This window comes from Globicephala melas, chromosome 13, assembly GCF_963455315.2.
Source record: "Globicephala melas chromosome 13, mGloMel1.2, whole genome shotgun sequence".
In the NCBI taxonomy this organism is placed as follows: Eukaryota; Metazoa; Chordata; class Mammalia; order Artiodactyla; family Delphinidae; genus Globicephala; species Globicephala melas.
In genome coordinates this window covers 81340001-81353878 of record NC_083326.1, presented here as the reverse complement: position 1 = coordinate 81353878, position 13878 = coordinate 81340001, and the positions used below count along the sequence as shown (strand labels likewise).

The following is a 13878-nucleotide window of genomic DNA, read 5'->3' as shown; positions in this document are numbered from 1 at the left end:
TTTTCAACATTCCAAACTTGTACTCATTAAACTCCCCATTCCCCCTCCTTCCAGGCCCTGGTAACCACCATTCTACTTTGTCTCTCTGAATCGGACTCCTCTAGAGGTCTCATAAGCAGAATCATTCTACTGTCCTTTAGTGACTGGCTTATTTCACTTAGCGAAATGTCCTTAAGGTTTATACATATTGTTAACATGTGGCAGGATTTCCTTCCTTTTTAAGGTTGAATAATATTCCTTTGTATGGATATACTATATTTTGTTTGTCCATTCATCCAACAATGGACATTTGGGTTATTTCCATTGTGAATAGTGTTGCTATGAACACAGGTGTGCAAGCATCTGAGACCCTGCTTCAATTCTTTTGGGTATATACGCAGAAGTGGAATTGCTGGTTCATATGGCAAATGTTTAAATTTTTGAAGAACTGCCAGACTGTTTTCCACAGCAGCTATATTATTTTATCTTCCCACCAGCAATGCATGAGGGTACTTGGTTATTTTTAAACTGTTTTCTTCTAACGGCTGCTAAGGAGACTTACGTGATCTTCCAGCTTTTCCTGGTGTTGCTGGTACCATGTAGTTTGTGAAATAAGTAACATGTTCTGTGATGGCAACAACTGACATCTTGCACACACCCTGGCCCCAAATGGTGGAGGCCCAGGTGTAGCCAGGGCAGGTCAGAGCGTCTAGACAATAAAAGCCTGCCCTCTGTGGCCCATGACTGGTACCCCCTTCCACTGCCCCAGGGCAGGGAAGCTCCTGGGGGAAGTGGAAAACCTTAGTAAGGTACTTACCTCAACAGGCCCTCCCAGTGCCAGGGATTCCTGGCAGGCCTGGTCATGGCTGCTGTCCCTGGACGCTGAAGTGAGGTTCTTGAGTCAGGCCTCACTGCCTATTGTCAGCAGAGAGAATGCAGCAGTCAGTGCCCATGGCTTCGGGGTCAGCAAGCAGGCCTGGGCATGGGCTCAAGAGGCCTGGTCATGGGAGTTGCCCCACCCACAGGCAACTACAGAGTGAGGCCCCCAGGGGCCCTCTAAGGTCAGGCCTGCAACTTCTGGGGCCCTCAAACCCTTCTCCCAGGTTTCTCAATATTTGGACCAGGGAACACCTGCATCAGAATAGTAAATTGGGATGGGATTAAAGATGCAGACTCTTGGGCCCAGGGCCCAGACTTTGATTAAAGTTTGGTGTCCAGCCTAGAGATCTGTATCACTGAGAAGCATAATCAAGTTTCAGAATTACAGATTCAGGCAAAAGCTGGCCTCATTCTCTGGGAAAGAATTCAGAGGCAGGAGTGTGGCCTCCAAACTAAGGCTGGCAAGGAGCACTCCTGACATAAGCTCTGTAGGGGTCACATCTGCCAGGTCCCTGGCACACAGCATGGGTTCAGAAGTGAAGGGTGAAGGGCCAAGGTGGAGGGCCTGGAATACCTTCCTTAGGACCCTGCCTCCCTGCTCAGCAGAGGGACATCCAGGAGAGAAGAGCAAGAAGTCTTCAGAGTGATACCACCAGTCCCCAGTTCCCCAGGAAAGAACTGGGATCTCCATTACTCTTGTGATGGCGATAATGTTCCCAATGGGGACCATGCTGAACTCCTCACAGGATCACTCAGTCTTCAGTCCAGAGGAGGATGAGGGAGCCCAGAACGTGGAGGCTAACCACCTGGCCCCTGACCCACAGCACTAACAGGTGAGCTGAGACTTTTAGAACCCAACCCAGTCTGATTCCAAACCTATGCTTCAAACAATCTGGAAGGAGCCAGGAGGAATGACAAGCATCAATTAAAACATCTCCACATTGGCTGTGCGAAAATCCAGACAGCAAAAGGTACCTGTGGTGACTGCAGGCATGTGGAAGGGCATCCCTTATAAGGTTGCTTGGTCTCTTGCAAGTGGATCAGTGGGACAGCGACAGAGCTGGTCAGCCTGATTGTGCCCCTGCTTCCTGGGGCTCCTCACTCTCATGAGGTTTTCTGTTTATGAGAGCAAGTGACTGGCAGGGAAGCGCTTCAGCACCCTCCAACTCAAACTCCTCTGATTCTTTGACGTAAACTGAGAGTGTTTTCAATCCTATGTCAGGTGCTCTAAAAATAGTTTCAGTTGTCACTTCAACCCAGTTGTCACCCCAGCACTGCCGAGATGGAAATACTGGAGCTGCAGGTGTGAGGGCCTGAGGAATCCAGTGCAGGGTGTTGCTGGGATGGACAGGCCAGACTGATCCAGGGGCTCCCAGCAGAGATGAAAGGGGAGGAACGTGAGGCTGCTGATGGAAGGCGGTGCACAGGTGTGGGTTCCAAGGCACAGACTGATCCTGAGAGAATCTCAGGGCTCATGGTGATGAGCCTGACATGCAGAAACAAGGTCAGGAGGGTGTGGCTGGGCTTCCTCCCCAGAGGAGAGATTTCACCTTTTCACCCAAAGCACTAACTGATCATGGATGCTCAGAGGCGAGCTGAGGAAGGACACGAGCCTGCATCCTGCAGCGAGCACAAATGAGCAGTGTCTTCTCTGGGCCACACATTCACCTGGCATGACTCCAACTGCCTGCTGGGCTCTTTAAAAACTGCTCCATCAAATGATGCTGCCCAAGCTTTGGTTCTCATACTGAAAGATACTTTAACAGTAACCTTTTGCCCACTTTAAATTGCAGTTATCAGATGTTCTAAGCTCCTAAACTATTGTACACTCTATGTTTTTACACATTAAGACAGAACTTTCCATTTATGTCAAATTCCCATTTTGTACCACCTTTGGCTAATTTTATTTTGATGAGAATTTGGGGTTAGCTGTGACACCCCCCACTACCTTCACCTCCAAAAACATCACATATTAAACAAGGGGGAGAGGGTGGGTAGTCTCCCAGCACCCGAGCCCAGGGAATGAGCCCCCTGCTGACCCCACAATAGAACGCTGAAACCAGACACCGACCTCAGCGCCCCTGACAGAGATAGGCAGACTCAGTCTAAAATCTGGCCAAAGACTCTCCCCAGGAATTTACCAATCAAAAATGCGAATGGATGAACCAGCTCAGTATTACCTGAGGTTCCCAATCCTCCCAGCTCCCTTTCCTCCCAATCCTTTCCCTGGGAAAAAGAGAGTCTATTTATGGCACATAATTCTAGAGCTGAATCAATGCACTGTAAATAAGAGACCAAAAAAAAGAATCTATAAAGGGCTTCCATTCTGACCAACCCAACATCATTACTGTACAAAAAACAGTTTTATTAATTACCCCAACTGTGCCTCTGTTCATGCTCTAGGTCACACTTGTTTCTCAGATTCGGCCCAGGCTCATAGGCAAGTTACCAGATTAGCAAATAGGAAAACTGTTCTGCAAAACAGCAACTGTCAGCTTAAGGCATTACTAACATTGCAGAAAGAAGCAAGGTTACTAGGGAAGTTTGGACAACCCAGGATAATGATTTCTGGGACAGGAAACCCTCTCTGAAAGGGCCAGTCCATGCTGCTGCTGGGAGATGACACTCTTGCTCTGGGGAACAGGTCGCTCCTTTAAACCCATCCACAACATCACAGACAAAAGACTTTCTATTCCTCGAGCTTTCAGATTTAGAAGTTAGTTCTATAAAAAGCACTCTGTCCCAGAAGCCCCGACATGTCCACGGGCCTCTGAGTGCTCACTTGGTCCTCCCTGACTGGAGCAGAGGAGGATGGAGATATATGGAAGGTTGGTCAGGCTCAGTTTTTAAAAATGAAGTCATTACTAGAAATACGGAGCAAGGGGCAGAGACCCCTGCTGCAATCACATGCTGAATCATTGTCCTCCCAGAGAGCGGGCTCCTACAGGTTCCTTCAGTCCATGGAAGTGCTCAGAGCGGGGCAGGCCAGTGTGGCCACGGAGCTGTGCCTGCCTCACTGCATGCCGAACCACTGCTCCTGGTCAGCCCACTGGGCCGCCTCACTGTCGCTGCCCTCCAGGTCCCCTTCTTCCCCACTCCCTTCCATGTCGTCCACATCCTCCTCCTGAGTGGCATCCGTGGGACTCTCCTCCTTCTCCATCTTCTGCATCCCCTCTAGAGACTTCTGGTCATTGGGGTCCAAACTAGGGGACAACAAAACAAAGGAGAGGCCTGAATCTCTGCCTTGCTTCTTGCTGGCTGATGCGTCATCTCTCCCTGGCACAGCAGTGAAATGACCACCCAGTCACAGAGAAACTGCTAATGCCTGGCCTCTCCAAACAACTCCAGTTCCATAGGGAAGATCGAGGGAGTCCACCACTAGAAGTGAAAAAAGGCATCTTGTCCTAAGTTTTAGAATTCTCAATTTGAGTTTTCTCCATTTATTTCTTAAACCTTTTCACACTTAATACCCCTAGCATTCTGCTAGAGGAAGATACTAGATAACACAAATGAAAAAGTAGCAAACAACCATTAACAGAAAAATTCAAATATAATTTAACAGTATTAGGTTTTTAAGTTACAAGTTTACAAAAAATACTTATTTTTCTGTGAGTAAAACTGTTCCATATTCTTATGATATAATTAAACATATCAGCATTTCAGTAGTCAACCAAAATCATCATGCTTACCATGGAACAGATTTGTCAACTCCTAGGTTAGACCCCAGGACCCAAAGCTACCCAACCTGGGCATTTGACTGTAGCAGCTAAGAGTATTGTGCATGCCAAAACCCTCAAAATTCAGAGGGTCCAGAACATTTATTTACTTGGTTCCTAAGCAATCTCTCCTCTTGCCTTTGTGACCATCACTGAGGCCAGCCGGTGTCCAATCTCTAGCAAATTCCGCTTCTATATTTTATTTTCACATTTGCTTCTGGGTTTCCAAAAAGCAAATGAAACCCATGTTGGAATCCTGTTCCTACTTATATAACTGTAGATTGACTGTAACATCTCCTATTCTCTGAAACCTTCCATACAGCTCTCACCCACACGCAGCGCTCCCCACCCTCTGCACTCCCACCCTGCCTTCTAGAGACTGCTTTGAAAGCACTTAGCACATGGTATCTATCAGTCTGCACGTCTGAGACTGAGAGCTCCCGGAATCACAGCATCCCCAGTGTTTACTGAGATGCCAGGCACATGAGTGGTGCTTAACTGCTGAACAAGTAAATAGATGTGATCAGACTCGATTAAAGACAGGCCTCCACCATAACTTTATAGACACACAGACAACCCTCAAAGAAATCACTTCTGTATTAAGCAGTAAGAATACCACTATTTATTTAGTATTTACTATATACCAGGCACAGTGCTAAGAGCTTTACACGGAATAATCATTTAATCCTCGTTTAATCATTTAATACCTAATAAGGTAGATATAGACAAGGAAATCTGTTAGTAACTTGCCCAAGATAACAGGTGGTAAAGGTAGTATTCTTCAGAGCTTAAGTTCTTAACTACTACAGTAGGTAGAAACATGGGAAAGTACTTACAATACGTTGATTGAAAAAGCAGAATATAAAATATATACTACGTATAACCCTATAAAAATACGTATATGTGTTGGCAAGGCCAGGAAGATGATCTACACAAATGAAAACAGATGTTATAGTGGTGTGGCTGGTTATGAGTGAAACAGTTCTTTAATGTTAATATCAGTTAAGGAAAAGACTTTAGAAGTCATAAATTTACAAACAACTCTACCATTACTATTATTACTGTTTTCAACCATGGGCACAAAGTGTGTGTGTTTCCAGAACTCCTGTTACATTGTTCCCTGCTTCCTCTACCCCTCAATGACCTTCCCCCCATGGGAGGCTAAGTGCCTACCTTAGTGCTATACTATACTGGTCCATTGCTTCCTGATACTCATTGACAGCTACAAGGAAATCTCCTAGGATCCGATGCAGGACACAGTCACTCTGATTAGCTAGTGCGTTCCGCAGCAAAGCAATTCCATCTTCATATTTCTGTTCTCTGCCTGAAAAGAAAAAGACTCTCATTTTCCTACTTACACAACATTTCGAAATATATTCCCATCGCAAGTCATATACACAAAACCACAACAATGATCACAATCCAACATCTATTTATAGATGTCAAGAGAACAGTGGTGTGGCAGGAAGTGAGAACAAGGTCGTTTGAATTCTTATTCCATTAGGAACTCTGCAGTTTGAGTTCTGATTTTTAAAAACTTACTCACGACCAAAGTTCATATAAAAAGCCAAAATGGATTTTATTTGCTAAACTACCCTAAACTCAGTTCATCATAAATCAGGACTTAAAAAACCAAGTCTAAAAGGGAAGTCATAAGATGGGTCAAAACAGTTCAAATTGGTTAAAACCAGTTATATTCGGCCCAAATTAGTTCAGGACAAAGTGAGCTGAATAGGTACTAACCAAGTACACCTGGTTTGAGCCACTCCACAAAAGTCATTCTAAGCCAATTACATTTGGTTGTGCTAAATATAAACCAATTCACATGGGCTCAGACCTAGTGCAAAAGCACACAGCCAGGGCTTCCCTGGTGGCGCAGTCGTTGAGGGTCCGCCTGCCGATGCAGGGGACATGGGTTCGTGCCCCGGTCCGGGAGGATCCCACATGCCACGGAGCGGCTGGGCCCGTGAGCCATGGCCGCCGAGGCTGCGCGTCCAGAGCCTGTGCTCCGCAACGGGAGAGGCCACAACAGTGAGAGGCCCGCATACCACCAAAAAAAAAAAAAAAAAAAAAAAAAAAAAAAAAAAAGCACACACCCGTTTGGTCATCTGTAACCAACTGGGACTAGGGAATCCAACTGAGATCAGGTTTTACACAATTAACTACGAACAGGGAAGTAAACAAGATACACTTACTAAGCAGTTCCGCTTTTTTCACCACAGCCTTAATGTAGTCCGGCCTTTGAGTCAGGGCTTTATCTAATAGAGTTTTGGCTTTCTCCTGTGTCACTGGGTCTTCAAGACAAACGGTGGCTAAAAGGGTAAGGGTCTGTGCATTTGCTCCTAGAGTTTTGTAAACATTGTTAGCCATTACCATTGCTTCACGAATACTGTTGGAGGCTAAGTAACATTCGATGAGACCTGAAAAAATATAACACAAAGTTCAACCACATTACCATTCCAAGCCATGCTTCCATCTGACAGCCTTCCAAATTACAAACCTTCAAAGTTTAAAACAAAGGGCAGGCCAAGGGAAAAGTCTGATGGTGAGATCAGACTGAAGGGTATGTTGATGGAACAGCTAAGAGGTGCTCTTCCCCAGAGCACTTGACGGACGTGGAAAAAGCCTGTAGCGCAAAGGCACCTTCAGTTAGTGAAGGAAACAAACATGCACAAGTAAACCAAAGCATGTAGGCAGCCCAGCTGCAAGTCAAAGAAACGAATGTGACACTAACTAATGTGACATTAACATACTGTGAAAGAGGAGGTTTCCAACAAAACCCAAGGTTTTGCTGCCTCTTAACAAACTGTTAATTTCCAGCTGTGCTCAGTCACCTTTAGTCCTACATTTAAGGGGGAGGGCTCCTACAGTCCACAGCGAATGTCCAGCTCTAAAAACTAAAGGACCTAGGGAGCAACCTCAGGAGAAAGGAAGACCTTCTCATTTGAAACATAAACGTTATCTCAAGAAGCATTTGCTGAGGGTTTCTCTAAACTGGATGGAAAGGGCTTAATCAGATGGATCAAATACACTGAGATCGGCAGCTCCTGCCTCTTTCCATACCCACAGCAAGATGCTCCACGGGGACATTTCAAGTACAGTCAACTCTCAACTGTTCATGCCAAGAAATCAAAGAGAACAGAGGAGGTACTTTTTAGTCCAAAGCACTCATCAAAACAGAAAAACAGCTTAAACCCCAAACCCACACACTCCCTGGCAGATTTTCTCTGTATACTCCTCCACCCTCGTGGCATTTATAATATATGTGCACATTCTACCACACACTATGGTTACTTAACCAGAAATTACCTAACTCTTAAGGGTAACGTGGTGGATTCAGAATATGGTGGTTGGTTGTAACTACCTACTGAATAGTTTTACTTTCCTGCTAAAGCCCCACTGGAAATTCAGAGGGAAATGTGAAGAATGCACTTCACTGATCCAGGGCCCCCACCAGTAAAGAAAGCTTGGTTGGCGGCTGCAAGAACCACCAGAAGGCATAACCAAGTCACCCTGATCCAAATTTCCAAATTGTGGCTTGAGTGAAGGCATCCCATAAAGCCTCACTGGCCAACTGGGGAACAACTCTAACTATCCTGTGTCCAACCACTCACTGTGGTAATGCAGTTAGCTGCATTCCTAGGCTCTTGTGAAACAGGCACACAGCAGACAGGAGTTAGCGTGATAAAAGCAGCTGGGAGGCTAGGGAAGCTACAGTTTCAGGATCAAGAATTTAATCTGAAACCAAAAGCTTGGTTTGTTGCAGTTTCTTAAGAACAAATCCACAACAGGCATAGTTCTCTGGCTATCTAAGCAGATTTGTTCTTTACACCAACTTCCAAATTTTATTTCTCAAATTTGAACTCATCTTCCTGTTAAGAGCAAATCACTCCTAGACTCCTCGGTTTATTTTTAAATTCTTATAAAAATATGCTTTGGAGGAACTGCATCTTGTAAGATCTATTTTAACGTCTCCGACTGAGTCACCAAATGCTGCTGAAGCTGGCATAGCTTTGAACTCCTAGGGGCAGTTCACACGAACTTAAAATAGTACATAACAAAGTTTGACCCTGATCATGCCTACTCCAGAGGTCACAATGAACTGACCAGTTCCCACAACCAACACTGTCATATGGATACTGAGTTACCCTATGAGTAATATTTCTGGCCCAAGGTAAGACAATTGTAAAAAAGAATAAAGACAGGGACTTCCCTGGTGGTCCAGTGGTTAAGACTCTGCGCTCCCAATGCAGGCCCGGGTTCGATCCCTGGTCAGGGAACCAGATCCCACATATGCTGCAACTAAATAAAGATCCCACACCCGGCAACTAAGACCTGGCACAGCCAAATACATAAATAAATATTTTAAAAAAGAAAAAAAAAAAACCAATAAAGACGTACCAAGCAATCCAGCACAGTGCCAGCACAGAGAAACTCACGTTAATGAGTGGGCCACGTTTGAGAAACAAAACATGACAAAAAAAACCAACCCAACTATACCCTAACCAAAAATCAGAAACAAAAAATGAAAAAACTGGATTTAAAGTATGGAGTGAAAAGTCCGGCCATAAATGAATTTATAATGACTAATGCAGTGGTTCCCAAATATGTCTGCACAATGGCATTACCTGTGATCTTAAAAGAGTACTGATGCCTATATCCCAACAGCAAATATTCTGACTTAAACAGTACTGGAGTGACCTAGCATCAGGATTTTTCAAAGTTCCCCCAGAGGACTCCAATGTACAACAAACTTCGGAAACTGCTGGCCCAACAAAACCTTCCATCTGAGTGCTGTCGCCACATCTACAGATCCACACCATTCATCTATATTTTTTATCTTACCTTCATAACAATCTAAGCGACAAGGTGCAAGACGTATAGCTTCCCGAAAGTGGATTATTGCTTCTTGGACTCTGCCCATGTTTCTGAGTGCTGCTCCCTTAAGTAGCAAAGCTTGAACACTATTACTGTTCAGCTGAATGGCCTTGGCTCCTAAATAGAGGGCTCGGGAGTAGCGTTTGCTATAGAAGCTATGACACCTGGAGGAAAAAACAACCAAAAGTTATGAGATAAGACCATAAAGAAACTTCTTCAAAAAGGAAAATCAGAGAAAAGGCCCTCTACGTGATCCTTACTACAAACCCCTTACAACTTTAGCCTAAGATATTAGTGAAAAAACAGAACAACAAGAATCTACTGAATATTTATTTTTAAGGGAGAAATCTTGATACGGAAGGGAAAAATTACAAAAAAGAACCTGATGGGGACTTCCCTGGTGGTCCAGTGGTTAAGAATCAGCCTTCCAACGCAGGGGACGTGGGTTCAATCCCTGGTTGGGGAACTAAGATCCCACATACCACGGGACAACTAAGCCTGCATGCTCTAGAGCCCGTGCACCGCAACTACTGAGCCCACAGGCTGCAACTAGAGAAGCTCACACTGCAACGAAGAGCCCACGAGCTGCAACTAAGACCCGACACAGCCAAATAATAATAAAATTTAAAAAAAAAAGAACCTGACAATCTGGGTATGTTATCAGGTCAGAGACATTCAGAGAATTTGTAAAGCCAGGTTAATAACAGCAGCACAGTTCCTGGACTGCTCACTGATGGCTGCCCGTGTTCAGGTGCAGTGCTGAGCATGATACATTCACTATCTCAGTAAACACCTACCCCATAAAGCAGGGGTATTATCCTCATTTTCCAAATGAGAAAACAGACTCAGAGAAGTAAATGATGTATCCAAAGTCACAGGCAGACCATGATTTGAATCCAAGTCTTGATTATCCCTTAAACCAAAGCTTTCAAATCTATATTCTATTGAGGAGGAACCACAATTTCCTAAAGAATCTACTAAAACTGGGGAGAAAAGGGAGTGCATAAACATACCCAGAGACCACCCAGGGTTCCGCATGTTGATCAGAAATATTGAAAAGGCGGCAGCCAAGGTTCTCCACATCCTCCAGCCGCCCTTCTCGTGCCAGGAGGTAGCCATATACATCCATTCCTACAAAGGAAGAGGCTCATTAAAGCAGCAGGCATCTTTTCTGAAGGAGGTGTAACCTTCATCAGAGTCCACACTGAAGCCCCAGCTCCAGCAAGGTCTGAGCCCTCTCCACCATCATGAGCTCCTCCCACCAGCATTCCCAGTTTCCTACAGAATGACTATTAAAAAGACAAAACAGGGTTTCCCTGGTGGCACAGTGGTTGAGAGTCCGCCTGCCGATGCAGGGGACACGGGTTCGTGCCCTGGTCCAAGAAGATCCCACATGCCGAGGAGCGGCTGGGCCCGTGAGCCATGGCCACTGAGCCTGTGCGTCCGGAGCCTGTGCTCCGCAAGAGGAGAGGCCACAACAGTGAGAGGCCCGCGTACCGCAAAAAAAAAAAGACAAAACACATCCAAAAGTAAAAAAAAAAAAAAAAAAGAGTAGAAGGACCTACCTCACAATTTGAAAGCCTGTTATTTTCAGGAACTATTTGTCCCTATATCCTGTGGTGTGATAATACAGCTATCCTAACACATAACCAGAAAAGGCCCAAAAAAGGCATCAAATTAACTTCTCTCTTCCAACAGGTCTAGACACAGTCAGGAGTACACACTTAATATGACGGTCTCAGAAAAAGTTAGCCTATTCTAGAAAAAGCATCTAGTTCCTTCTGGAGTCTAGTTCATTTAAGATCATCCCCCAGCCCTACCCCCCCCCTTATTTTCGCTCATGTTCTATTAAAAAAAAGCCCCAAGCTCGCTGTCACCCATCTCTTACCACCATTCCCCTCCATTCCTTAATATTCCTTCAGATTCCAAAGAAAATGCCTCTCAAACCAAGATTACTGCAGCTCTCCCTGCTGGCCCCTGGACTCGGGTCTGAGCTTCTAACTCCAAGATGCTGACTCTACTGCCGGGCTACTACTTCTAAAACATCATTTTCATCATGGGCACAGGCAATTTGAAGAAGAGGAATAACAATGGGCAGGAGGGGACCTTGGGCAAACAAATTCATCTTTCTGGATCTGTTTCCCCATCTACATGCTTGTGAAGTTCCCCTCCCTGCTCTGTCAACTCTACAAAACTGGGATTTCCCTGGTGGCACAGTGGTTAAGAATCCGCCTGCCAATGCAGGGGACACAGGTTCGAGCCCTGGTCCGGGAAGATGCCACATGCCGTGCAGCAACTAAGCCCATGTGCCGCAACTACTGAGCCTGTGTGCCACAGCTACTGAAGCCTGCGTGCCTAGAGCCCGTGCTCCACAAAGAGAAGCCACCGCAATGAGAAGCCTGTGCACCACAACGAACAGTAGCCCCTGCTCGCCACAACTAGAGAAAGCCTGTGAACAGCAACGAAGACTCAATGCGACCAAAAATAAATCAATAAATAAATTTATTAAAAGAAAAAAAAAGAGTCTACAAAACTGTTTATTGTCACAAGGCCATGTTTTTCTGATGACCTTTTTGGGGCCTTTACAAGCAGACTTCAGCCTATCTATCCAACCTTATTTCCTACTATTCCTGCGCACATTACCCTTCACTCACTGCCACTCACCCAACAGCCATCCTTTGGAAGTCCCTGTGGCTTACCTCCTTCAGCAGCAATCTTCTTTTAAATCAATGATTTTTTTGTTGTTCACTTCTAATTACTTCCTTTAACCACCTGATCACTTTCTTAGTATCTGTTCACTTACTCCTTTTTAACTACATTTAAGGACACAGTAAAGCTAAATTCCCTAAAAGGATATACGGTCCTGGGGATGCCATCCAAATTCTCAGTCAGGCACATCATAAATCTGTAAATCATAAGGAAGGGCTATGATCCCTCCCCAAACAAAGAAAGCTAAATAATGATCTGTGGGGTGATGACACTTAAATTCAAGCAAAAACAACTGCTCAAAATGGAATTACCCAAGTGTCAGAGACACTGTCAAGGCCTAAAAAAAAAAAAAAAAAAAGGTAAAAGACTACTCTAATCAATTTTATAAAATATTTTTTTACAAAAAACTGTATCAGAAGATCATGTTACATCTTCTCCCTATCTTCTGATTTGCCCCTCTACAGACCTCCATCCTGCCCCAAGAATTACTTACCTTTTATCAGATAAGGATCCAACATCTGTGCCTGTTCAAACTTGAGGACAGAGTTTTTATTGTCTCCAGCTCTGAAGTACAGATCTGCCAAGCTTCCCAGTAGGTCCACGTTATCTCTCAATAAGGACTTTTTCTCTAGTGAACTTTAAGATATTAAACAATGAACCTTAAAGTCTATTGTAAATCCTCTTAGTTGTTGAATCTGGGTGATGGGTATATGGGCACTATTTTCTTTTATGTATGTACAAGATTTTTCACAAGGAAAGACTAAAAAAAAAGTGTAACTAGATTTTCTTATTCTGAGCTTTTAACTTAAAGTTATACAAGACTGGATAGTAAATACACAGAATAAAGCAGAAATCTCTCTTATTACCTAGAAACTTTCTGGTTGCAGTTTTTCAGAGGATAACATATACTATACGGTGTTAAATGTAATGTCATTCAAAGTGACAGCTACTTATTATTCAACCAAATGACTTTGCCTAACACAAACCCCACTCTTGTCCTTGGACTTTACCTGACTAGAAAGAAAAATCCCAGTCCTGAGGCAACCCAGGTCAGATGCTGCAATAATCTATGCTTCTGGGGCATCCGAAAAGATGTTCTTCCAGGTTCAAGTATGACACACTAAGGCCGTCTGTTTTGCAAGGGTTACTACTTTTGCAAGTACAGAGCTAAACTTGGTCCAAGTTTACATTTAACAGAGACTATTACATCTGGGACCATTCAGTACATTAACAGACTAGCAAAGCCTAGGGACAATTGGCTGTAATACCAACAGATAAGCATCCATTTTTCTGTTTTGCTAATTTATATACATAAAACCCCCATATAAGGGCCCCAAGAATACTGAATCAACTTTGTGGCTCTCACCAGATGGTATTGATTGCTCTCGAGTTGTCACCAACGTGCACAAAAGCATACGCTTTGATCCACACAGAAAGCCAATCTAAGTTAGGCAAGGTCTGGATCACGTTCATCGTCATTGATGCCACCTCTGCACCTTTTACAGAAAGGGACAGCAAACCTAATCCAACAAAAAGTAGGAGAAAGAAGGTGAGGCATAGCATCCTTCTTCTACAATGCAAAAAGCAATAGGCTACCCTTTCACTAGGTTATAAGGCAACCCTTTCCCTATTCTAAGCAAGATGGACATGACAGAACAACTACAGTATTTCTTGATCAGTGAAAGAATACACGGCAATAGTAACCTATTGACTCACT

General features: G+C 44.3%; 1 protein-coding gene across 12 annotated transcripts in view; it reads right to left on the bottom strand.

Moving 5' to 3' along the window:
- LOC115855267 (actin-related protein 2/3 complex subunit 3) overlaps window positions 1-13878 on the bottom strand; it is a 71774-nt gene that overhangs the window by 21549 nt on the left and 36347 nt on the right. For 7 of the 12 annotated variants that reach the window (XM_060310310.1, XM_060310304.1, XM_060310305.1 and 4 more), the window contains 7 exons: window positions 13528-13681; window positions 12655-12797; window positions 10466-10583; window positions 9420-9616; window positions 6770-6994; window positions 5748-5898; window positions 797-4061 (listed from right to left, as the gene is read on the bottom strand). In XM_060310310.1, coding sequence (XP_060166293.1) covers window positions 3872-4061; window positions 5748-5898; window positions 6770-6994; window positions 9420-9616; window positions 10466-10583; window positions 12655-12797; window positions 13528-13681 — 1178 coding nt within the window. In that variant the 3' untranslated portion in view covers window positions 797-3871. Of the gene's footprint in view, window positions 1-796; window positions 4062-4085; window positions 4237-5747; window positions 5899-6769; window positions 6995-9419; window positions 9617-10465; window positions 10584-12654; window positions 12798-13527; window positions 13682-13878 lie in introns of those variants that run through there. The other 5 variants (XM_060310308.1, XM_060310312.1, XM_060310306.1 and 2 more) reach the window with 4 other exon arrangements.